We start from the raw sequence: 27,831 nt of genomic DNA, 5'->3' as shown, positions 1-27,831 counted from the left end.
TTGATAAATTGTGTTTTCTCAAAGGAGATCTTGAGGCCCACTTTTGTGGCTTAAGTTATCACAACAACAAAAAAAATAGAAATCAGTATTTGTGGAATTTAAATTTTCTCACAGTGTATAATAAATACTGTCCATGGTGTTATTCATTTAATAAATAAAATGATATAATTAAATAAACTAAAAATAACAAATAAATAGATTACAGTTGTAGTTGGTTGCTCTGCTTTCTGGTTACATCTAGGTAATCTGAAAAAAATTGTGGAATCATGTAAGAAGGCTAGACAGTCAGCTGTCAACTTCATGTTCTTATAGCCTAATCTAAGTTCAGGTTTGATAATTTTTTATGCTTTTATGTATTTGTTGTAATATATTTAAATAATTTCAATCATGCTGTAACATTTCTGTTACCATTCAGGAGTTTATGGGTTGAGTCCTAACTGCCTGCCCTGGGGGATTGGTTTTCTCTCAAAAAGATTTTCCATCACCATGGCATCTCAGTAGAGATTCTTGAAAGCCTTCAAGGGACTTGTCTTACACCTTTTTCTTTATTTCTCTGCCATATAATGTTATATTTATCATTCAAATCTCATAGTTGATCTATGCATGACGAGAAGACTGCGCACCTATTCGGAGTCTTGCACTTAGAGGCTATAATGTGCTAGAAGCACCAGCAAGCTTTGCACTATCATCAATAACACAAATAGGTACACCCCTGACTAGGTAGGTCCCTTAGTACTTGTCTTCTACAAACTTCCAAATAACTGGTACAGGATTTATTTACCCATTCACTCTAGTATCATTTTACTTTTATTATTAGGCAACTACTTGTATTTAGTCTTTAACTTAATTTGTAATGAAAGCTCTCTTGGTAATTCATTTGTATTGTACTTTGATTCTTTTTAACCTCAGTGCCTTTTTTAGTAGTAGTAATAGTAGTATAAGTGGTGTGTTGAGTGTTTGCTGTACAGTGTCACACAAGTTGCAAAGTGAACAAGTGACATGTTGGAGTGTTTTTTGTCTAGATCCCTTAGTTTAGTTAGTGGGTTTACTCCAGCCAGCAGGTGTGCTCAGAGGTCCATAGCATTTTAACTATTTAGTATGTCTCATCCTTTGTTTATAGTGTACATTATAATGGGCATTTACTCTCTCTTCTCAATGCACAGTTTCTGCCATTAGTTCTGACCTTGTTTCTGTGTGCTCTGTTGCCAGGTATATGCTATAGAGCACAAAGTTTAGACACAACGTTGTAATATAATGTTTTAAAATGTATCTGAAACATTTTATTTTATAAAGGTTAATTTGGAGTAAGAGTTTTGGAAATACATTTTTCTTGTATTTCATTAAAAGCAACATCTAATAGTATTAAAATTTTACTTATAAGGCGATGGAACTGAATGACACCATCTTGGTTACAACTGTTTTTTGCAATAATTTTTTTTATTTCATTTAATGCTAAAAATTTTGGATATGTTTTAGCATGGCACATAATTTAATGGGATGGCTTGTTATTAATAGGGACTGATTGCTATAGATATTTTCTTGTGTTAAATAATGATTGGTGTTTAGCATAAGTATTTTTTTCAAAATGACTACAGTTGTAATAATACTATCAATATACACTAAGTTATGGTTTTAAATATTTAACAAATAGTAAAATAAAAATAAAAACTTATAATAAAAAATGGTATGAATAAGATTTTTAATGTTAACAAGTTGAGTAGTAGTAATCTGACAACAATGGGCACCATTTACTTAGTACCACAAACTAAGATATATTATGTAGCAGGGGGCTAGTCTGCATACTGCTACTCGCTTGCACCAGTGAGTTAAGGTGTCCCGACACTATAAACTTTTCAATAAAGTGTGCTTCCTAGGTGAGAACTGATAATGCTCTATCCCCTATATAAACAAATCAAGATACAAAAATTAATTCATTATTAAATAGGTTAATGGAACATAGTGATAGACTTTATAAATTAATGTATTTGGACATATATAGGGAATTAAAATTCTCTTTGTACGACCTACTTGGAAAATATAAACAAAATTTTCATTGTTGTTCAGCCACACTAATAATAAAATGCTGTGCATTTACTGTACAGAACTATGCTCAGAAAATAAATCTGTGTCGTGCAATATTAATGTTTGATGAAAAATAAATTCTTAGAAAAAGTCTTGACTGCAGTGCTAAATTTAAAATAAAAAAAAATAAAAAAATATGTGAGTAATGTTTTTATTTTAATGTTTTTTAACTACTGAAAATTAATTCTTAGAAAAAGTATTGAATGCAGTTGCTAAATTTAAAAAAAATTATGTGAGTAATGTTTTTATTTTAAGTTTTTTATACTAACTCAGTTAATTTGATGCCATATTTCAACTCAAATAGCATATATATTTTTGTTTCAGGAAGAAAATATTTCTCCTCAGCACCTTGCGATTGACAGGCCTTCTTTGAAGCTCTTGAAATTTTTGCAGAAGCATTATGGACTTGAGAAAATTCTACCTCAGTCCAACAATTTTGTAGTTTTCGATGGATTTTTCACTGATCGGCCAGGTTTGTAATCTGGTATAGATAATGTAAATTGATGTACAGATTTGTTATAGTATTCTTTTTTAAAGTTAAATTAACACATTGATAATGTTTAAACTGATTAATCACATTTTCACAACACTGCTTGGTTATGATGTGTAAAATATTATGGTTAGAATAATCAATCCTCGGGATCAATTCACAGTAGAAAAATCGTACAACGAGCTAAAATCAGTTTTTTTTTTTTTTTTTTTTTTTAACTTCTGTAATACTTGTTTGTATATGGAATATTAGAATGTTTAATAGTCTGCATTGTCCATTTTAGAAGCCAGTTCATTCTCTTTTCAGACATATGAACATAGCTGCTTATTCTTGTGCCTAAAAGTACAGGAAATAAAAAAAGTTTCTGAAATTTCATGCATCTTCTAAGGGGGTTATGTCCTAACTTATTATGCTATTTAAATTCATGTGTTTGCTCATGGTTTTAAGTTAATAACATAACTTTGTGTGATTGTGTATAAATTATTTGTTCAATTTAATAAATGTTTGTTGGTTTTATGAAACTTTGGGGCTAATTTGTATTTCAATCCTAGCATGAACATAGAACAATTATTGTGTCATATATTATTATGAATTAGTTGTTTGTATGTGGCCTTTGTCTTGAACTCTTTGGTTTTAGTAATATATCATTTGAATATTAATAAAAAGTTGTTTTCAAAAAATATGTAGACCAGAGATATTCAGGGTAATTATATTTATTCATGAATGATATCTTAAAAATTGAAGAATTTCATGGCAAAGGTTACATAGAAACCAATAATTCATAATTATATAACACAAATTTATGCTCTCAACTCATGCTAGAATGGAAATATAAATTCACCTTAAGATTTTAAAAACCGTTAGATAACACTTACTGAAGTATATAATATTTACAAAACATCAAGTATAATGAATTATAGTATTTAATTAAATTTAAATCATTGACAAATATACAGAATTAATAATGATCCAAAGTACCTGTGAGCTATCCTTTCTTCGAGAGATCAAATGTTTGGCCGTGAGAGATATACTTGCTGCATTGTATAGTAAAACATACTTAAATTGTGCCTGATATTAAAAGAATTGGCACACAGCAGAAGTAATTGATTTTTCTATTGATTTTGCTGAAAATAGTCTATGGTGACCATGTGCAACAAAGGTGTTTGGCGAAGAGGCTGTTTGTTTCAGCACAACCTAGCAGGCATTAAAAATAACTTCTTGGAAATAATATGTTCGAAAAGTTATATTAAATCAAAATTCCCCATTGCATCATTCATTTAAAGAACCTGAAAGGCATTTGGTGTTTAAAATGAGTCTGTACTCTTGTGATTCAAAGCCAATATGTGCCCACATATAAAAAATATATGTTTTACCATTTCATTACATATATACATACTGCTTTTTTTTACACATCATTATAATGTGTTATTTAACTCATGTTACATGACAAGACTCATGTTTCTCATATACACAAGTATGAATAAACTTTAGACGTGTTTTTTTATACACATTGCTTTTTGACGTGACAACGTCTAATAAATCAATGAACGCCAGCTGCACGGACAAAAAATTGTTCCGTTACGCACATTGTCCCGTTTCGCTGTGTCCCGTTACGCTCATTTTATATTGCTCTTTGCTAACCTGAACCTCCTAGCATTGCGACCGAGTCTGTGGCGTAATTCTGTTTCCATGCATTTCAATGTAACATTTTCATAGTATTTGCTAACCCGTTCCTCCTAGCATTGCTGCAGAGTCCGTGGCGCAAATATATTATTTTTGACTGCATCTGGGTGTTAGGTAAGCCATTTTCCTTCACATCATCCTTGAAACACTCCCATTTGTTTCCTACTTTTCTTATCATCGTCCTATCCTTAACAGAATAACACAGATTGGAAGAAGTTAAATAGCAAACATGTATAAAAGTTATAGTTAAAATAATCTCTTCATTAAAGTAATAAACATATTTGAATTAATGAGTGGAAATAAAAGTAAATTTATCAATTAAATTGTAGATTTCATTTCACTCCTTCTTTGTATCCATACCAAATAGTGATAATTAAGAAAATGATTCAATTTTATTCATAAAACTATGCAATTATTTCATCAATGTTTTGTTATGACGTCACGTTAAACTATTGTCCGTTAACCAACTTTACAGACAACCAATTTTTTCCGTAATATTTGACTTAATTATTATAACTGAGTCTCAGAAATTTGTATATGAGGCACTAACAATTATTTTGTAGGATTTGAAATGCACCGCTCTAGGCAAATGTGGGGATGGCTCCCAAGTATTGTTCACGACAGATTCGTGATCCAGTTTCCTTAATGTGTATTGCTGAGTTCATCCGTTATGACCTCGCTGTCAACCAACCTAAGTACATGTTAATAAACAATAAGAAGGATTCTCATATTTAAATTCATAATTACACCTCTACTCACATATTGAGCACATATAGACAGTTTTGTGTTGGATTTACAATAGTGCACTAGGTTATTGACAGACAGAATCCTGGTGTTAGTATTTTTTTTTATAATTTCAGATTCCCCAAACCAAGCAGATTCTCAGTCTTATACACAGATGTTGGGAGCTGGTGTAGGACAATCAAGATGCTCGGTTGGGCGAATGTGAGTATACAACAAAAAAAATGGTACTGTACATCTATTTATTTGCTATTTTTGGTGCGCACGCACGTGCGTGAGTGTGTGCGTGTGTGAGTGCATTTGTGTGAGTGCATATGTTAGTGTGTGCGCATGCGTATGTGAGAGTGTGCGTGCGTGTGTTTGTGTAATGAATAACACCCTGAAACATATTTACTATACATTTGGGAAAGTTTAAATTCCACAAATATTGATTTCCGACTTTCTATTTTTTTTGTTGTGGTAAATGATTTGGTAATACATTTAAACTTTTTTTTACACTGACTAAATGGACCAAAGGTAATTCAAACAGTCGATAATACGGGTAATATGGGTAACAAGCAAAACTAAATTCTTAAATAAGCAGACTTACCGTTTATTATGATAAAAAACCAAGTTTTGTAACAAAATACAGAGTAAACATCCTCTATATTTTTCACAAGACATTAAAAAAAAAATTTAAAATAACTTTTTACATCATTTCTTAACAAAGAATCTATCCACTTCCTGTTTTAAAACATGTATGGCATTTGAATGAAGCACAGTGATGCAAACAGCTAGGTAGTGGTGTTGGGTTGACACTCAAAGTACGCCGTGATGTTTGTCAGCTAGTGCACTTTCTTAAACTCAACAAAAAGGAATTTAATACCATAATTCTACCATCTAGGCAGGAACTGTACATCGATTTAAACTAAAAAGTGAATAATTGGTGTACTTATAGTTACGTTGTTGCTAACATAGTTAAAAAAATGTTATCTCAACATTAAATAAAATTTCTACAAATATTATCGGTAGATCAGCATTAACGAGGTTTTACCATAATGTGTTCACGGATTCAATGTCCATTTGCTAAAGAAAATTTTTTAGCTTTGCAGGCCTTTGGAAACATTACCTTATAAGGTATAAGGTCTGTGTTTATCTGTAATTATGTTATAACTATAAAATTGTCCATCATGTTTCTAATGTTCTAAATATTTTTGGCAATGTAATTAATTAATTTGCTTTGATGTTTAATGGGTCTTTAAGTAGTTTATATTGTCCTTAGTGTATGACTTTTCTTTTCTAGTAATATTCTCAGTATGGACCATGATAAGGACGAACGTCAGCAGCAGACTACTGGCCGGTATGCAGCTTACAAACCTCCCTCAACGATGGGAAAAGTAAGTCTTTACATTGCACTTATCATTAAACAGTGGTTGCACTCTTTAAACATGTTTTCTGGGCTAATATATGAATATATGTTTATTAATAAATTTTTTTAACAATACTTCACTGTAGTTGATGGTTTTGTTTTTTTATCATGGAACCAGTGGCTACTTGCAGTAACTATCACTTGTACCTTGATCCTCATGCCTTTTAGTATAATATTAATCTCTCTTATTGATTAACAGTTAAATTCACTTATGGTAACTGTAGAAATTAATCATGACTGGGCGGACCTCCATGGCATGGTTGGGTGAAGCGCCAACATTAGTGTGAGGATTTCTGGGTTCGAATCCCGGGTAAGGCATGGGTAATGTGTGACAGTTTTAAAAGTTATTGCTTTTAGTGTATAAAATGTTTTGAATGATGTGCTGAAGAAATATTTGTTTTACTGCTATGCATAGAAATTTAATTTTTAATTTTGATTTAATATGTTGTGAATTTTAAGTGCCAGACAAACAAGTGGGTGGCCTAAACTGGCTGACACTATACATAGACACAAACTACTATCACATTACAGTTGGCAAACACGTATGTAAAGTTCTAAATACAAATACAGTCAAACCTCTATCTATCGTTTTTCAGGGGACCAACAAAAAAATTCAGTAGATGCGGACATTCAATAGATGTGGACTTCACTCTAAGAATTTTTTAAAAATAATATTTCAACCCAAAATTAGTGTCAGTAATATATCAGTTACTTGTCATTAAAGTTAAATCAGTTGAAAAATAAATAAAAATGGAAGTATTTTACTTAATTCAATTTACACTTGCAAAAAAAAAATACGCACAATAAATCTACATGGAAATTAAAGACTTTTTCAATATCCTGAAGTCTGAAATATGTTTACTCATGTCATCAAATGTAGAGCTGTACTGAAGAAGCCGATTTTACCAATATTTAGTTGATCGGCATTTCTGTCGACTTCCGATACGTTTGTTAATTTTCGGCCGAAATTACTGAAAAACGAGAGATACTGCCATAACCTAAAAATCCACGAGTACCCTTTTCACTTTTCGTAGTAGTACTGCATTCTTTCAGATCGCATTATTTCTTCGCAACATGTGCCAAACGTACATATAAAAATTTAACATCCTTTTTTTTCAATAATGTTCTTTAATTTTAATATGTCATAAATAAATACATTACCGTCACGGTAAATATACATCTCGGTTGTTACGGTAACTGTAGTGCAAATGTGGTAGCTATCGTGCTTCTGTAGTAATTATAGTATCGACAAAGAATCTTTAGTTCTTTTTATGGTAATTATCTTAGGATAACAATTGGGTTTGTACTGTAGTTATGGTACATCTTCCATATTTCTTCGTAAGTGTTGTTCATTTGTCTTTTCATATTTACGTGCTCCATTACTTGGCTGTAGATTTAAGGTGATTTTTACTACTGTATACTATCCTTACTATTTTTATGACGGTTTCTTTCTAAGAAATGGTTATTTCTGGAAAATCTTTAGGGTTAAACGATCATCTATTATAATTTATAGTGACGGGACCACATATTTTGTACGATCAATGCGGACAAAACGGTAATTCGAACATCGGTACAAGCGGACTTTTTTAACCTTAGTTGTATGGCAATTTTGCCGGGACCGTAGAAAGTATACGATAAAAACGAACAATCGATACATGCAAGTTCGATAGATAGAGGTTTGACTGTACATATATATGACATAGATACACATACATACGTATATATAACCTTTTAATTAGTTATATAATACTTTAATATTATCTTTGAAAGATTTGTGCAATGGGAGTGCATGACTTGATGTCAGCTTTTGGACATACGCCATTGCTAGAGGTACTCGAATTTTGTTAATAATGAAATCGCAATCTTTTACTAACGATTTTGGAACTACATTCTAAGCACTTACAAATGTGTTTCCAAACGCCTATTTTGATTTTACAGCATTTCGTTTTCACGAAATAACTGGCGATGCTGCGAAATTCATTACTATTCGCGATATTCTTGTTGTTTCACGAAATATCCGCGAAATGTCAGAATTTTAACGCGATATGAATATTAAGTTTCACAATAATACTTTTGCCGCAAAACGTATTTGTTTAGTAAACCATAACATTGTAAGCCATCTTTATTATGAGATGCGCCATAGATAAGTTGAAGCAAAATAAATACCAAACACTCGGCCTGAAAGCGGCAACCATTTATCAGCGTTCCTAGCGGGATGTGGATGAAGTTAGCCATTTGGCCATATTCGTTTCCGTTGTTGTATTGCTTGTAAATAATAACAGAGAGGTTATGGGATTTTAATGTCGCAATAAGCCGGTCATGTGAAATGACCAAATGAATTAAATATTTAAAAGCTTAGGTATTTGTTAATGATTTTAATTGCATTATGGTGCATTGTGGGGTATTATCTTGGATTTGTGTGTAATGTGGTATATTGACATGATTTTCATTGTTATTTTTGTGTTATCGAAATTCACCATTAAATCTTAATTCTACTAATTTTTTATCCATTAATTAGTTTTCGTGCTTTAGTTCAGCTTTGATTCGTTGCTGAGTATTTGTCTTTAGGTTTGTGGATACCATGAGAAAGTATGGAGTTGGTGGATCGTACATGTTTATTTGTGCTTTGAATCATTGATGGCATTCATCTAGCATTGTGCAAATGTCATGTGAATTAAGAGTGGATATTAAGGATAAAAAAGTTACACACAGTACAGTATCACTAACAAATGTAAAACAAATCCTTTTCACAAAAAAAAATTGAGCCAGCCTCAAAAGTTTGGTGTGTGTGTGTGTATGCATGTGTGTGTGTTTTTTTTTAAGTTCTGGGAGGGGTTATGGGTTGGGGGGGAGGATCACCCCTATCATTTTTCCCATAGTACTGCCACTGGTTTCCTAAGGGCCACGGTGGTTGAGTGGTCAGAACACTTGCCACTTAAAAAGATGATCCAGGTTCGATCCTGTTGGTTGGAACCCAAAGTTTTTGCTGGTAGGAAACATGGTGAACATTGCCATGAGCCATCAATGATCCATTCTTATATCATCATCCCTCATCGTATCTAATGTTCTCAATATCAACGAGCTGTTGAGCACATCCATTCATAAATAGTTGCAGCATATTAATCAGTAGTGACCTCAAACATCTAGAATTGTATGTGGCAGCATACTACCATTTAACATTTAATCATCACAATTTAGATCAGTGTTATTTGAATGGACCCAGAATTAATTTGTTTTAATAATAGCACATACAATGTTTAGAATAACATTCTAGAATTTAATAGGGCATGTGTGATTTTGTGCTCAGTTGAAACCAAAAGTTTTGCATTGGTGAAATATTGCATATATTTTTATTTTATATTGTATGTTAATACAATACCCTGATTTCATGCAGATTCTGCAGACAAGCTCCATAAATTCAGTCCATAAGCAAAGGTGAGTAACAAATCTGGCAACTTTATTATTTTTATATTTTATTCCATATTTTTGTTGTGTAAGCATGCCATTTGATCTGAATGTGGTAGTTATTTTTTTTTCATTATTTTAAAAATTTCCTTTGCTTTTACTGCACACTTTTTATAGTTGCAATTTGGAGTACATGAAAAATATTTTTCACCTCTATTAATTATTTGAATAATATCACAGCAAAAATCTTACATTTCTTTTTTAAATGAAAACTATTGTTTGAAGTTAATTTTTTTTTACTATGGTAAATATTATAAAATTATTGCTGTCTTATTCTAATTGATAAATAATTAAGCTAGATGGTGCAGTGTACACTAGACTCTGATCCAGAAGACATTATAATTTTAGTTTTCATTTTGAAATAAATCCAGGCATGTGCTGGAATGATGTATTCTCCAATGCACCTGTATTTTATTGTGTGTATCTGTCACTGTCGTCTTTAGTGTTGACGTGTTGTGAGGGCTAGAAATATTAAAAATAGGAGTTGTATTTTAGATATCTTTCACTAAGGATTTACCTAGTAGCAAAATGTGTTTGTTATATTCATTAAAACATTAAAATACAACTCGGTGATCTTGTTTTACACAGACTTACTGTTTCACATTCAAGAAGGCACTCGCAATGTAATGATGGCACGACATTTGTGCGCAGAACACAGTGGCAATGTTTATTAAATAACCAAAAATACATTAAATTATTTCATTGTTACACTGAACAGTGTTTGTGGATATTTTCCATGAAGGTTGGTAGTTCCGGACATCAGTTCACACCATATATTTTACAAATTTTAATGGTCTAGGGGTCAGCTCAATGAAGTTTTGGAGAATTTCTTTAATTATCAATTATACATTAATTTTTTACCACACTTTTTACCTGTGAATTTGGAAGACAAAGGCTTGATTATTTACAACCCTGTAAACTTTTTTGTGTAGGAATTGTTTCCTTGGTATTGCCAAGTAGTTATTTTTTATTTATTCAGTATATTCCATAAGGCCTTTTACTATGATATAAACCATAAGGCTATGGAACTAGTCACTTTTTCATGGAATCTTTGTAGTATTTACAAATTATTTAGGAAAAAATACAGTGTTTAAAAGTAAATCATTAAGAAACTAAACTATAAATTTGAAACAAATAATGTTTAGTCCTACATACATTCAAAAAGTAAACTTGTTCAGCAATTTTTATATTATTTATGTAGATGTTCGTATGAAATATTTTAGGATATACACAAATTTCTAAATTTTATGCATGGTTTTTAATGTACAAAGTATATATGTATATCCAAAACAATTAAAACATTTCAGATACGTTAAGTGTTATGTACCTTTGGACTGTATTAAATTGAGCAAGATCACAGATGATAACTGACACAAGAAACAAGGTAAACTATTCCATGAAAGAAACTGGAATTATTAAGACCTAAACAGCCATAGAACGTTTTCATGGACATTATAAGAAAGTTAATTCTGTGGGGTGAGGATTACACAATTGTAATTTTTTTATCGCACCTATAACTGAAGGTTTTAAATTTGCAGGACAAATGTTTGCTGCTTTAAAGAAATGATTAACTAAAGTGCCTTTGTTTGAAGTTAAAAAATAAATGTCAGAATAGGTGGGAGATAGTTTTTAGTATGTATATTTGTCATTATGGTTTACTGGATAATTGGTGACTAATTAGTGTCTTTTTTGGAAGGTTTTAATCCTTGAAAGCATTCATTATCCAAATTTGTGGGCTCATGTAAATCACTTACACTGTAAATAATTATTGTAGCAGCATTTTCTAACACACTGCATGTTCGCTTTGCCTTTGCAGAAACCATGCCCTTTCCTTGTCTCCCCCGGTATCTGTAGAATCGCAGACATTGCCTGTGGACTCGCCTCAGTCCTGTCGCTTTCACGATGACGGGACGCCAACGGCTCGCCAGCACTTTAAGTTTAACCACTCTTCACTGTGGTGAAGACATGTAGTGTGTGCATTCTGTAATGAGTCGGCTCTTCTCTTCTTGCTACTCTCAGGGGAATGGGTTTTCAACACCCCACAATCTTATTTATTTTGTTGCACACTCAGTTCAAAGTGTCAACACATTTCTTGTTCCTTATAATGAAATTGTTTTGTGTACAGTTTAGGTAAAGACTTACTATTACTTAGGATTTTGGTATTATAAATTATTTAGGATTTAAATTCATATGTTACAAGTATTTAAATACCAAATTTTGTGTGCTCTAAATATTCAACTTTAAAATTTGCATGGCACTATATAGTATTAACAATTAGTATAAACATTTTTAATGGATTTTTACTTCTTGATATTTGTAGTAGTTGTTAAGTTTTAATTTTCTGCATGTAGTATACAGTCAGTCTTATGTATTTTGCATTTTTATTATTTTTTATAGACAAATTGTATGGCTTATGTTATATCTAATGTTATAAGGTGTTTTCAGTTTACGCAAAGTTAAAATTAAGTTTTTTTTGTGCAATATTGTATGTTAATTTAACTATGTATTAGACTTTTTGACTATTACTGACTGTTAGTGATATTTACTAACATTTTAGTGCAGTAGGTAGATAAAATTTTGTTTTAATTTTCTTGAAAAAAGTTTTGTCATGCACAAGTAGTTTTTTTAGTTAAAAATAAAATTATATTAATGTTAACATTTGTTTTAACCTAAGAGTAGGGCACAAATGAAAATTGTATAAAATGTTTTTACTACCGTTGAGCTTCTGGCATTTAAAACCAGTGGGTCTGAGCAATGACGAATGATATGACAGCAATAACCACCATCCACCATCCTCAGACATAATGTAACCAAACAATCAAATGTCTTTGTCCTCACTTCTCTGCAATTTGGATTCTAAATTGTACAAGAAATATTTGTTAGTACAAATCCTCTTTTTTTTGTTAAGTTTGTTAGATAATAGTAATAAAGGGTACAACCATTTGGTAAGAAGGAGAAGGGGGTGGTGGCAATCACCCTCAAAATAGGCTTAATGTTCTTCAGGGTAGTTAGCAACAGGCAAAACCTGAGAATGTCAGGGAATTTTCAGCAACAGGGAAAATCCAGGGGAAAATATGGGAATTTCTGAGGTAGTCGGAATATTTTAATGTATATTTTTAACAAATAATTTTAATTACGAGGATAGTGAAAAATTAAAGTTATAGCAGACCCTTATTTTGATTTATACTGGTTCTATACACATAATTTCTTTCTGTTTTCCTAACCTGTATCTAAATGTTACAAAAAAATTCCCTGCCCCCCCCCCCCCCCCCCCCCCCACCCAATTCCTTTTTTGAACGGTGGTACCTATATCAGCTCTTTCACCACGCCCATTTTTTTCCTAATTTGGAAAAGTCAGGGGAATTTTCGTCACAGTTGTTCTTAGGTGTCTTAAGAAAGTGAAAATATATCAGTAACACAACTATTTAAGTAAAAGCTTAGTTTTTGACTCATTAATTTATGAAATGTTTTACTAAGTTAACTTTCAACCAACTTTTGCCCCAATTCTTAACATGAAAAATGCATAAAATTAACTTATTTTGCTATCTAAGCCCACAAATGTTCTAGTGATAAATTGCTGGTAATAAAATCAGTAGTTCTGTGTGTAAATTATCAAATAACTTAATAGATTATTGTGTACTGAGTTAAATGATAGATAGCAGAAATGGCTATTGGGTAAGAAAAAAACTATGAAGTACTAAACTCCAAGATGCTAATAAGTTTTTCACATGGCAATAAAAATACGTAATATTTTCAGACTAGAAATAAGCAGGAATGTGTTCAAGTCTCAAAATTTGTGTGATGGTTTCAAAACTCTTTCTTGATATAATGATTTTGACGTGTCTGCTTCATTATGTCGTGTTAACCTCTGCTTATCGGTCTTGGCAATTCAATCACAAATTATAGGTCTTGATATCACTATGTGAACATTGCTTTAAGATTTTATTGAAGTTACAGTATTTTTAATTCACCTTTATTAAACAGGGTGGCCACTCACCGGGAAAACCGGGATTTATCAGGGAAATCACGTTGATCGGGAATTATCAGGGAAATGTCAGGGAATTTTTTTAATAACCGGGAATTTTTTGTGTCATGTATATTCCCGCAGAGCTACCAACCATTACGGATTTTCCGTAATTATTACGGATTTAACACCGAATTACGGAACATCGCTGGTTTATTATGGAAACGAGGCTTTGTGCTGCATGGTAACGGAAAAATAATTCCGTTTCTGATGTGCGTGTTTCGTGAATGCAGTTCGAATACATCACGTGGTTGTGCTGATAACGGAACTAATAAATGTGCGCGTGTACTGTTGGAATAAGTAGATTAATTCTTGTGTTTTGTAATTGAAATGGTATGGTATTACGTCCGTTGTACGATACAACTAGTACATATTCTCGGACTTATCGTATGTTAGCTACTTACATCACAATAATTTTTTTACGGTTCTTTGGCTATCCTGTGTTGTTTTAATGACTTTCTTGAAAGCCATTTTTTTCATAAAAGTGTTTTTGTCGTGTCTACAGATGTGAAACCTTTTTATGTTGTTCGATAGTGTTGTGTTCTTCAGTACCAGTTGTAGAAATGAAGTGTGTGACAGAACAATGTGTATCTGGTGCAAAAAAAAAAGAACGTTATTCTTCAGAACTTTTGACCAAACTATTCAAAAGAATGGCCATGCTTGTCATTTAAAAATGTTTCGGAATGCCACGCATTTTGTAATGTATGCACATGTGACTTTTTGATTGCACATGGTGGAAGGGATGACTGTAGACGGCATATTGAATCAAAGAAACATGCAGAACATTTTAAAGCTGTGACGAGCAATAAATCTATATCGTCGTTTTTCGCTACATCTGAAGAAACAAAAGTAACAAATGCAGAGTTATTGTTTACAAGTTTTCTGGTAGAACACAATTTACCGATAGCAGTAACCAATCATTCGGGTAATTTGTATAGAGCTATGTTTCCGGACTCAAAAATTGCACAGAAATACAGCTGTGCGAGAACAGCCTTAGTGGAGTATATGGCTGGTGAAACTAAAAGTGAAATTGTTGAATCTATAGTAAGTGGACCATTTGCTTTAGCTACCGATGGGAGTACTGATTGTAATGCAGTGAAGATTTATCCATTAGTTGTTTCATTTTTAAATCAAACAAAAGGTAAAATTTGCACGGTACTGTTATCCCTTGTTGAGAGTACAGACAACACATGATATGGTATTTTCTCTGTGCTGAATAAGGAATTTGAACGTTTTGGAATTTCTTGGTGTAGTGTTTGCATGTGACAATGCCAATACTATGATTGGCACAAACAAAGGTGTGGTAGCATTTGTTAAAGAAAAACATCCCGCTATTGTTGTGCAAGGCTGCTCATGTCACCTCATTTATCTAGCTGCTAAAAAAAAGCCAGTGCACAGCTAACAATTAGCATTGAGACATTTTTGGTTAATATTTTCTATTACTTGGAAAAAAGTTCAAAATGCCAGAATCATCTGAAAGTGTATCAAGAGGTATGTTGTGCAAAGTCACACAAAATCTTGAAATATGTTAGCACACGTATGCTCTCTCTCCTAGATTCAGTTGACAAGAGTGCTGGAACAATGGGAGGCACTAAAGCTATTATTTTGTAGTGATCCTGAAAAGAAAGAGCCTTCAACTTCACAGTATGAAAATGTAAAATCTCTAATGCAGAATCCACTTACGAATCTTTACAGTTATTTTCTTAGCAGTTCACTTTCTGTTTTAAACCAAGTAAATTTATTTCTCCAACAGGATGCTCCTGTGATACATGTATTGCGGAGAAAACATTTTGGTTTATTGACAATTTGCTTGTTTGCTTTATCATTATCATTATCATTTATCATTATCATAAATGGAAACTTTAGTGTGCATTTGAAATTGCTGCAATTTGTAACAAGATATGCTAGTTTGTATTTAATTAATTTTTATTTGTTATTTGTGAAGAGACATAAAACAAAACACAGACTGCAGGTCATTGAAAGGGATGCTATAATGTAAAGTGACATATTTAAAATGTATTATGTTATTTAACGAACTTCCATATGTATATAATGAAGAAAATACAGCAGGGTACTAAAATGTGAGTAATCTCTTTCTATAATATTATATTATTTCATCAAAAGTATGTTTTTTTTTGTAATTGTAAATATCAGGGAAATTTTGAATTTTTAATCAGGGAAATCAGGGAAAAATCAGGGAATATTTTAGGTGACTGTGAGTGGCCACCATGTTAAAATAGTTTTTTTAAACACTATGCCAAATTTTTTTTTTTTTATGCTATTAGTGAATTATTTTGAAGCATTTTATTTTTATAATACAAATGACAACATAATCAGAATTTAGACAAACAGGTTAGTCTGATATGTAGACGTCTATTTGGCATAGATATATCGTCCACACTGAGTGTGACCCCAACTTGTCTACTTGGAGATATTGCCCTTGACATGTTGAACCAAATTGTAAAATAATATTGACTCATGGTCAAGGATGAATATGTAAACACATGGAGAAGAAGTCAGTCAAATATTCCATGCTCAGACAATACAGAGAATTCTGTGAAAAGAATTTAGTCTGAAAAATAAAAATATATTTAAAAAAACTAAAAACATGATTTTGTTGTATGAACTAGAAAGTAAAATATAATCTTTAAATTTATGTAATTTGTTCAACAGCAATTGAATGAACTGCTACTCTATATAACTTTTTTTTTTTAATAAGCAAACATATGAATAAAGTAATAAACAAATCCATTAAATTTAATGAAAAAAAAGGAGGTAATCTTGTGCTTCATTTTCATACTGACTCTGCCCTAAAGAATGGTAGCAAATTTACAATTGATATCAAGTGTGCATTGCTCTATTCTTTCATTTTAATAATGACTATCCTAACAAATAGCCATTAGTAGTTGAAAATTTAAGACAACTGATATGGAGTACCCTATGTTTTTTTTTTTCATTCAAATAAATTGTTTTGTTTAATTAAAAAAAAAAATTAAATTTTGTGGCTTTCCTCCCCCCCCTCCCCCCCTTCCTTCTCAACCCTTGAAGAAGGCCGTCTACTTTGGACAAATTTTCCACCGTGCCCCGGACTTATAGATATGCAAAAAGCATGGTTATTGGCTGTAGCTCGAAAGTGGTTTTTTGTTTGCCCGTAGCTCAAACTGGGTGGTTTTTTGTCCCCTTGATTGACCCCCTCCCCCCCTTCCACCTTTTTCTTTCCTCTGCCATTTGAAAAGCCTTTGTAAAGTCCTTGCCTCAGAGTCATACTCTCTTGTGACACAAACATATGGTATAGCAACGGTCAACACAACACAGTCGCCGAACGAAAGCACATGTTAGATTTGAAGTGTTCATTTAGTGACCCATTAGTACTAAAGTGATTATTTTGTTGAAAAGGGCCAGGACCTCCAAGGTGGGAAGAGGGTGACCCACTGATTTCCGACTTAGTAATACTCCTCAAAATGCAGAACAAAATCTATTTTCAGAGTCCCAAAAATTTTAGGAGCACCTGAACCAGCCCCTCCCCCCCCCCTCCCCTTTATACTTGAGCATGTAACTGATAAACAATTTTTTTAAAAGCTGAACTGATCCTCAGGCTTATGTGTAGACTACATTGTGCCAGCATCTGGGAGATGACGAAGTTAGGGCCAAAGTTGACATTTTGGTACACCAAAAATAAATAAAATACATGTAAAAAAAACTGTATGTAAATTGGAAGAGATAACTAATACATATCATGAATTTGCAAATCTACAACTATTATTTCAGAATTTACTGTTAGCTTTAATGTACACACACATCTTTTTTGTGGGGGAGGGTTTTTTTTTGCAAGTGAACTTGTAAATCAATCACGTTTTGGTTGAGTGGTGGTTCTCTGCTGACATAATGACATTTTCAAAATTTTTGTGTCCTTTTTTTGAAGCTGTAATGCCATTGCTTTTAAGTTTTAAGCTAAAATATATGTAGTATCTTTTAGTTGGTGTTTTTTCTAGAATAGTGTGAATGCTGCTGATTTAAGTTGTTAACATTCAAGAGTATTTATTTAAGTATAACCTATAGCTATAGGTAACTATATATTTTATTTATATTTATATATTTTTTATTTTGTTCTACAACCCTTTATTTTTTTAATTAATTATTTGTTTGTAATATGCTTACCAACAGTTTGGAAAGTGTAAGTTTTCGAACGAGCTAAAATTTAATGGTTGTACAGTATATTATGTAAACATATACACATAATCAATGGTTTATATTTATTTTTTGCATGTAATGATGTTTTTAAAAACTTAGTAATTATTAAATTACAAATAAGCTATGTATTGTATTTGAAGGTCAAACTTTGGAAATTAAATTACGAGTAGTTAATGGCACTGTACCGGAAATTAGGCATTTCGACACCTTTTTTAAATTTTTACTATAATTTGAAAATAATTTTGGAAATTTTATTTTTTTAATTTATCTGGTTATTAAAAGGGTGATTTACACTTTGTTAGGCTGGTGTACGCCACATAGTTAAACTTTGTGCCAGTGGACTGAAGCACCTTTCTCAGGGGCCAATCTGATATTTTGCTAGTCTAATGTGGACGTGGGCAGCCCGGTTGAAATTTCTCTCGCCTGCAGTCACGTCCCAAGTTTGTAATATTAATTCCCAGCATGACCAAAATTGCATAGGGCAGCTTCTGGCCTGCAAGCTGCTACCTTCTGGCCTGCAAGCTGCTACTTCTTAGAGGCCTGCTGAGACTAGCTAGTCTCGGCACGAACGAGTCTCCAGTGGACCTCCGTTTCCAGCTTAGTGGCGTTTTCTGTCCATCCTCCCCTCTCTTTCCACCCCCACTTAGTTCTGAGAAATCAAGCCAGGAGCAGTGACCTGACGTGTTCTTCGCTAAGACGATGGCCTACTCCAAGGACATTCTCCCTGGTCCTACAGAGAACTCCACGACATCTAGCGGCAGAAAAAGCAACTTCGGCCCCGGTGGCCAGCGAGCAGAGACTACGCCAGTGACACCTGGCGGCGGTTCAGTTCACCGCCTCCGTTAGTTCCCCTTTAGGCCGCCAGAGCGCACCACCAGCTACGGCTTAAGGCCCTATGCTTCCTCCCCGCGGCCTGTAATAGTCAATTGTATGTTGCTTTCGCGACCGCCGGTAGAGAGTGCGCATGTCGTGTTGTTGTCACGACCGCCTTGGACTCCTTCGCATGTTTTCGGCCCTGAGCCGAATCTTCCCCCTCTTTTTCCCTAGGGCCGACCGCCCAATTTAATTAGAAGCTTTGTCCGCTATCGCCAGCACTCAGTACTCTGACCTCGGCTACTGACCACGTCTTCTCGGCGTCCTCTGCGCTAAGAGGCTTTTCGCGGGAACGGCAAATTCGTGTGCATAAGAGATGTAGTCAGTTGCCTTAAGGGATGTGATCCCATTTGTACAGTAGCCAGTCAGTAGTAGTAATTAGTACAAGTCATGTTTTTATTTAAAGTTTATTATTTTTTATTTTCCTAAAAAAAATTAATTTCTTTCGCGTCATCCGCGACTTCTCGGTGCGCGCCATCCTGATGTTGGCGCGAGACATCTCGTGAGCCCTGAATCTACACCCTGTTTGACAGGGTCCAAGTGCTGGGGAGACAAATTGCTCCCCGCATATTATTCGGGACCTCGAGCTTCGAGTCCCTTAAGAAGAGAAGAGAGTTTATCCTGCCCCGACGTGATACTTTGAAGACCCGGGTGATATGAGCAATATATTTTCCACTTGCATATAATTAACTAAATTACTTAAATACATACCAGCGAACAGTGTTTTAAGAACTAAATCGATGATGAATTTGTAAAATTCATGAGACTGTGATTTATGTAAACATCGAAGGAAGCTAAGACAGTGGAATATTTCAATTTTTGTTCTGTGACTATGTTTAATTGAGATAATATAAATTGTTTTAAATAATTTCGGGGCGCCCCCATATTTTTTGTTACTTGCTAAGATCTTGGTTGTGATATCAAAATAATGCGAAAACAAAACGTCTTCATAATAAACCAGGGAAACCTATAGACCAAATTATTTATGTAGTGTATTTATTTATCATATACCTTCTTCTATATAACGATCCACGAACTCCCAAGTTGGTTGTGTGCAGGGAGTGTGAAATTTGTCTTGTTCACCGCCTCGTGCCCCCTCTGGTAAATAACTTTAATTTTCTTAATATTTTGCCCAGCAGTTTCCAAGGTTTTTTTATTACATTAAAATAATATAATGTTAGGGCACGAGGGGCGTTACAAATTGGTAGCAGAGCGTGGTTCGTTCTATAGGCATATCTAAGACGATTAGGATTACGCCAAAGTAAAAATAAAAAAATTTGAAATTTTTAACAAATTTATATATATATTTTGGTCACTTAAACCACTGTTGCACGAAAGAATTTGTGAACTGTTCGCTGGTACACCCTGTAGTAATATTGCACTTAAAATTTTAAAATTATATTGAGTTTTAACGTCCCGCTGGCGCTGTGACTGTGTTTGAGCCCAGCGCTAGAGACAGCCGCTGGTTGGAGCGACGTCCGTGCAGACAGCGTGCCTTATCAGGCGCGCGTGTCATTCTCCCTGTCAAGCGCTTAACCCCTCCCCTTCTCGCCCTCCCGGTCCTTGGAGGCAAGGTCATTCCGTTGCCCACCACGTCCGGCAGCGTAACAATGTGTTGCAATCTAGTTTGATCCTCACGGCCGACAGTGCCCTGAGTTTGTCTAAATTCCTCCTTTTATCAGTGTTTTTTTTTGTAACATCCGCCTGAAAACCAGGCCACCTTTGTGAAAAACAGCGCATAGAATTGTTCAACCTATTGTTATTATTCTGTTAAACGATTTACTAAATCTCTCCAAAAGTAATATCCTTTCGGATATTGTGGTGTTTTTGTCTCTCGGCGCCTACGCGCGCCGCCATGTTACTCTAATGTTCAAGACCCCCAACTTAACGGCCCCTGTTTCCTCCCTGTTGTTCACATGCCTTGTATTGGTAATAAGGCAAGCACATTTTCGTAGCCACCACTGACTTTATTTAGCACATTACAAATTGCATTTTTGCTTACCATTTTCAATTCAATGAGAGCCAAATTTACTTTTTGGGAATCTAAAATATGGTATATAAAAATAAAAATTAAATTTAAGTATAACTTCATTTTGTTTTGTGCACATAATATTTAAATTCTGTGTTATATATCTATACATAATTATATTTAACATTTTAAGAATAATCTCAAGTTAAGATTCAAAACATTTAAATGGGGTCTAGAAATTACTTTTATAAACATTCTTAATTCAATAATCATAATATAACATTACACCAATTATTTAATATTACAACTAATACATCGTGAAGTAGATTTTGTTGGAATTTTGGGCTTTCAAGTGATCTGTACCGGCATTATTATTAGCTCGACAATCGATTATCACATTGATCATCACCAATAAATATAGACCAGCTCAAACATGACAACTGAACATTGGTCAGTATTTTTTGTTTCGGGAAATAGCTCTCTCTCTAATAATACGCAGACACATTTAGGATAAGAGATAGGCTTCTAAAGAACCCGTAATAGTTTCAACACTTTTAAATGCCAAAAATCTTTTCTGTCATTTAACTTTTTAATTCTTTCTTCTCTAAGGCACAGTATATAATGTAATGAAAGCCACAAAGTTAACAATGTCTAGTGGTTACAAAGGGTATCCTCTGTGAAAACATTGGCAATTAACATTTATTAATTTTCTGGTATGACTACAAATATAACAATAAAATATATGCATAGTTTAAACAATAATTGTTCACATCAATATAGTGTCTTTTGTTTCCTATTATATTCCTGTTAGCAAGAGCATGTGATGCCAAGCTCAGCAAGGATTTGGACTCTCTTTTAGCTTTAAAATAGTAACTTAAAAAGACTTAAAGTGCAGCTGAAATAGTTCACAGTTAACTTTTAAAGTTTTTCTTAATCTATTGAAGTTTTAATCTTTATAATTAATTTTTTGTTAAAATATGTTTCATTTTATGCCTTTTACATTGTACACAGTCACTATACCGATTTTCAGAAATCTAATCATAAAGAAGTTTACAACTGCAGTATTGTCAAAAAAAAATTAGTTTGTTAATTAAAGATTGTTTAGCCTATGTTTAATGTTAACAGTGATTTATTAGGGTAAACAAACCTATGTCTGTCAAACTTGCAGAGGTACACAATTCAGAGCCAAGATACCATAAATGATATAATCTTTGTAAATAAATGGTTTTTCTTGTCTTTGTTTTCTGATTTGTTAACTGTAAAAACTATAAGTTTTATAGTTATTTGAAATAGTAATTTTAATGTAAAGAACTAAATGTGGGTGTGGTGTAAGGAGATTGGTGGTTTTGTGATTGGCATGTCGGGTTACCACTTAACGTGTGGCAGAAATATCAAATTGGCTGGGAATTTTCGGGTATCTCCATCCCATCAGTGCTGCATTCTGTCCTGTACTTGTTTTCACACCATCTCTTCGAGGTTGATGACTGGTTTTGAGTACCAATAATATCAAAGTTGTGTGTGTTGAATGAATGATTTTCAACTATGTGACGTTCATGTGCTTAAAAATGATGTTGTTTATTGTTTCCTAATTTCAGGATTTCCTTTCATGATAAGTTGTACTACTTGGAAAACAATTTTGAAAGTCCTGGTAAATGTGAATAACTGATATGTGAAGATTTCAGTGATGATGATGATGATGAACCATACTAACTTTTTCATCATTATTTCAAAATTCATTGCAGATGTTTTTGGTGTTTTTCTTTTTTTTTTAAGGTTTAACATTTTTTATTGATGTTATTTTTATAGCAAGTTGAGTGTTATTATTGTACAACATGTATTTTTAGTTTTGTAAGCACTTTGCTTAATTCATTTTAAACACTTAATTATTGGTTGTATTAACATATTTAATCTTTGTTTCCTTTTTGAGCTTGCAAAAACTATTCCCTATAATTATTTCCAGTAAACTTAACACAATTTTTTAAAATTAGAATTTGTATGCAAAAATAAATTCTGCATCTCTGGGACTAAAAACTTCAATTATCTGCTAAACTATTAGCAAAACTTGGGGACTATTTTTGATGCTATAATCAGCATTTCAGAATATATAAAATCTTCATATACTGTACATATCTTTGCATAAGTGGCAGGTAGGATTTTGCAAAATAATTGAAGTGCCTTTTTGGGTATTTTTTTTATAAATTAATTAACTTTCTGTAGTATTATAAAACAATTGAACACACAGTTCAATTTCATTAGTAACTATTCCCATAATTAATAATTAGCAGCTTGATTTTCCTGTTAGCAGATTACTTACAAAAACACTGTATTATAAATATTACACTGAATAGCTCATTATTTGTGTAATATTTTTAATCTAAGTATAAAAATACAAAAAAAAAAAACTGAGTCCCCAGAAATTCTGTTAGAGATGTAAATAACAACTAATGAAACTTTTCAGGTGATTAAGATTTTATAGTAAACACTGTTCATGAGAATTTGTTAGTAAATTTTGGATTTTGATGCACATTGATGTTGATTTTATGATTGTCTTAGTAATTCAATAATATGCATATAGCTTTTATTCATTAATTACTTTTTTATGTTATTTGTAAATAGGGATTGCAATCCTAAAATTCAGATACTGTAATCAGGTGGATCCGGCATCATTAGATGTGTACCGGATCCTGTACCAATTTACCGGATCCGGTCACTAAATCCGGTTAAAAAATACCCACCTATGGCCTGCCCCACCCCACTCCACCGGGGTAGGCGCCAGAAGTGATGACAACTCCAGAGGGCTAAGGGAGCATCCAACTTGCTGGTTAGCTGAGTGGAGTAGGGGGCCGGAGGTGGTGCATAAACTGAGATGGGTAGCCTCAGTCCCTTTGCATAGCCAAAAGCTCTAACGCTCTTCCTGGTTGCGTATGCGGCGTATCCGCATCCATGCCCGTGGGGGCCCCAGGGCGATAGGGCTAACGCTAAGAGCGCTGGGTTACCAAAGAAAAGGGGGGGAAACCCTTATTCGTGACCCCACTCCACCTCAGATCCATGCGTGCACGCCACGCGAGCCACTTTTGGCGGCCGTCAGTTGTCATTGGTAGAGGCAAGATTTTATGGTGTTATTATAAGGCAAATTTCGTTTTAAGAAAACAGATTTCGGTGTTATCTGTTTTATTATGGAAGACTTTTATAAGCAATCCGATAACTTATTGAATGTATTAAAAAAATATATTCATGCAAGAGAGAGATTAATTATTTTTAATGCATAAAAACACATTGTAAAATATTAATAAAATAATAAATGGCATGTGTTACACTTACAGAATGGTGAAATTTTAATCTTAATCTAATGAACTCCAAACTTTGAAAATAACTTAATAAACATGGTACAGTTAATTTTGTCAAAAAAACATCTCCTTTGGAAAGGTATGTTAAATTACATTCATGTTTATTTACACTAATATTGGCTAATAAAACTAAAATGTTTGCATGGTTAAATGCTCTGCATTTTCTGGAGAAAGTGTAGATCTCCTGTCAGAAACTACTAGAGAGTTCTTCGAAAATGAACGTTTACAATCAACATTTGCAGTTGGGAACCATATTGCTCTTAATCCAGCAGTTGAAAATTAACTGTAGTTGGTTTTCATTGAACACAGAACTTGCACAACATCGGCAGTCTTTGTTTCTGGTTTTGCAAGTTCTTCTGTAATAATATGCTTGAAGGTGGCATATGCTTCAATAAAATCTTCGCTGGGAATATGAGAAATTGCAGGTAGGTTTAGGATTACTTTTTGTACGTGATCAATTGCCTGAAATGTTTCCCTGCAAGGATCATTCTGCATCAGTTCTAGAAGTATAGTTTCACATTTCTTGCCAGTTAATTGCAAACATTGTTTCAATCCTGCCTGCTTCACGGTGCGTAGTTCACAGATCAAGTCATTTACTGAAGCTGAAACAACACCATTGCTCAAAACACTGAATTTGTTCTGCAGAGCTTTCAATTTTGTTGTCAACAAATGTGCAGTTGGGTACGTATTGCCCTCTAGGGAAGTTATCAACTCTGTTAGAGGAGAGCAGTTTTGTGCCACAAACAGAGCTTCAGCTTTCACAACATTCACTTCCTCTGCAGACATTTCTTTCAGGAATTTAATGCCACTGTTGTGTTCTCTCAACTCTTCAAAGAATTCCAAGATATCCTGCAAATGTATGCTGAGATAGACAACAGACTCAAACCATGTGTTCCATCTGGTAAGAACAGGTTGTGGAAAGAGCTTGCACATTGCAGGATCATGAGAGTATTTGGTGTTCAGAAATTCCAAGTACTGATGTTTGCGCTTCCTTGTGTTCTGAAACGAATTTTTTACCTTCACTATAACATTGTTGAGTTGCTCAAGGTTAGATTGCCAAACAACTCCAACAAAATGAATTTTGTGCACCCAGCACTGCACATGCAGCACACGATCACCCAACACACCTTGAAGTGTACTGGCACATTTAATCATGTACCTAGCAGAGTCTGATACAAATGCACACACTTGTGAATGATCCACTTCATATTTAGTTAGTGTGTCTAAAACAGCACGAGTACATGATACAGAATCTGCATAATCCAAAACAACATATGCAGCAAGATGTGATGATTGTGTTGCACCAGGCTGAAGGGTCCTGAAAATAATATTGAACACACAGCGCCCATTCCTGTCTGTAGTTTCGTCAGCCAAAACACATATTGGAATGTGACTGACTAATGATTTTAAAGTCTCTGTTTTATTTTCTGCTACTATCGGGATGTACTTCTTTCGTAGCCAATCTGCAGTTGGTAGGTCACCACCACCCTTCACACACTCTTGAAACCATGCTCTAAGTGCAGGACTGTTCAATTTATCCACCGGGATATTTGCTGAAACAAAGGCTTCAGTTGTTTTTATGATAAAGTCTTCTTTATCATTTTGGGCCTTTTTCATTGTAACTACCGACTTGGAAATATAAACTTGCCTTTTTGTGGGTATCCCACTCTTTTTACACCTTTTATGTTTTTCACTCGACACATGTTTCACCAAAGTATCGCGTCTTTCATGTTCGAGCTGGCAGTTGCAAAATTTACACATCAAATTACTTTCACACATGTAAAAACCTTCACCAACAAACTTCTTAACCCTCTCGTTTGCCGAGACTTTATTCTTCGGCATTATGAAATATTTGTGTTTCAGAATAATTTACATTGATTTGCTGTAGCAAAATTCACCAAGCCTACGTTTCAAACCGCTTGAAATCATACAATATAAACTGAAAATAGTACCGTTTGCTGGTTTTGTGAACTAAACAACAAACAAAACATTATTTTTGGATAGTCTTAGATATTCACGTAACTAAAAAAAATCATTTCAACACAAATAAAACATGCTACACTAGCGCTTCGTTGCGGTCTAATGCGTCAAATTGGTATCGCAACGTCCAAATATACGGAAAAAAAATTCGTGTGTTCACTTTGCATCACGCATCAATCATGTAGTCTTTGGTGGAACTTCTGAACTTTTGGCAGTACGCATCTCGTAAATTAAGGTTATGTTGCAGACTTCGGCATATTTCGCATTTCGCAGACTTCGGCATATTTCGCATTTCGTGGACTTCGACATATTTTGTTTTATTTCGTGTATATAACCAAATTTCTGTGTTATTTCGTTTTATCGCGATTCACCATAAAATCGTGCCTCTAGTCATTGGACTCACTCTGAGTTAGTCACTCCAGTCAACTAATTGTGTTTTGTCGCTGCTTCGTTGAAGAAATGTAAGTTCATAGACCTTTTTATTGTTCAGTTGATGGGATGAAGTATGGTTATGTTGTATTTACGAGTACGAGAATGATTTATATTAATAATTGAGCTTGGAAATTAATTGAGTGACAGTTACAATCTATATTTCTTATTTGTTAAATAAATGCAAGGGGATTAAATAAACGTTATCGTCCAATTGAAAGATTAATTATATTACTGTTACATTTACGAGTACACCTATCCCTCACAACTAATTTGTTCCTAAAAATGCTCGTGTTATTCGAAATCGTGTATTCTGAAGCATTAGTTCCCATAAATATTAATGTGTTCCAAAATTGTGTAGGAAAATATACTTACGTAATTAATATAAATGCGTATAATAACACTCAACAACACCATTAATCTTTATATACCTCCCATTGCACTTTGTATGACAAATACGACACAGCGTAACGGGAGATACGTGGTTATGTACTTTATTGTCAGTCGGCTGGCTGACTTGCCCACCCGGGCGTGACCTTCAACTCACGTTGCAAATCTTTCCAAAAATTAAAGTGTTTTTTCACGTATCACCATCTGGTTCACACCAATCCTGTCAGGTCAATGGCAATGATAATTTTTTTCATTGCAACATTCATTTAACAACCTTTTCCACGTGAATCATCTGTTCATTTTTGTTCCAGTATCTAATGTCAAATATATTGCAGCTAGTACAACCAACAGTATCAGACTTATAAATAGTTTGATAGAGTCCTTATTTCGTTAGATTGTGCGCACAGTTGACTTGCTTGAAACTAAAGTGCGACCAACATAAGCATGGTCTTCATGACAATCTGCGCGCCGTAATACTTCTAGTTTTGTCTCAAATACTTGAACACTATGCATTATGAGTGATCAAGCACGTACAGGTACCGGCAGCTGAATGGGCAGACTTTGCTTTTGTTTGAGTGAATTCGCTGCTATTGGCTATACTGAGTTCACGGCCCGGTTTGTGGCCAGGCGAAAACAATACGGCACGGCGCATACGTGCGGACGTAAAAACATTTGGTCCATTACACTCCATAGCCGCAATTTAACTTGCCATAGCTGATGTTTGTACAACAGCCGATAGCGTAGACAGATCTCTTCCCC

The 27,831-nt window shown here is 33.8% G+C and overlaps 1 protein-coding gene across 1 annotated transcript in view; it reads left to right on the top strand.

Moving 5' to 3' along the window:
- LOC134546361 (alpha-tubulin N-acetyltransferase-like) overlaps positions 1-27,831 on the top strand; it is a 97,373-nt gene that overhangs the window by 26,210 nt on the left and 43,332 nt on the right. Inside the window, exons 4-7 of the mRNA XM_063389151.1 lie at positions 2,407-2,554; positions 5,116-5,200; positions 6,279-6,372; positions 9,799-9,839. Coding sequence (XP_063245221.1) covers positions 2,407-2,554; positions 5,116-5,200; positions 6,279-6,372; positions 9,799-9,839 — 368 coding nt within the window. The remainder of the gene's footprint in view (positions 1-2,406; positions 2,555-5,115; positions 5,201-6,278; positions 6,373-9,798; positions 9,840-27,831) is intronic.

Source organism: Bacillus rossius, chromosome 1, assembly GCF_032445375.1.
Source record: "Bacillus rossius redtenbacheri isolate Brsri chromosome 1, Brsri_v3, whole genome shotgun sequence".
Lineage (NCBI taxonomy): Eukaryota > Metazoa > Arthropoda > Insecta > Phasmatodea > Bacillidae > Bacillus > Bacillus rossius.
This window is presented reverse-complemented; position numbering and strand designations above follow the sequence as displayed.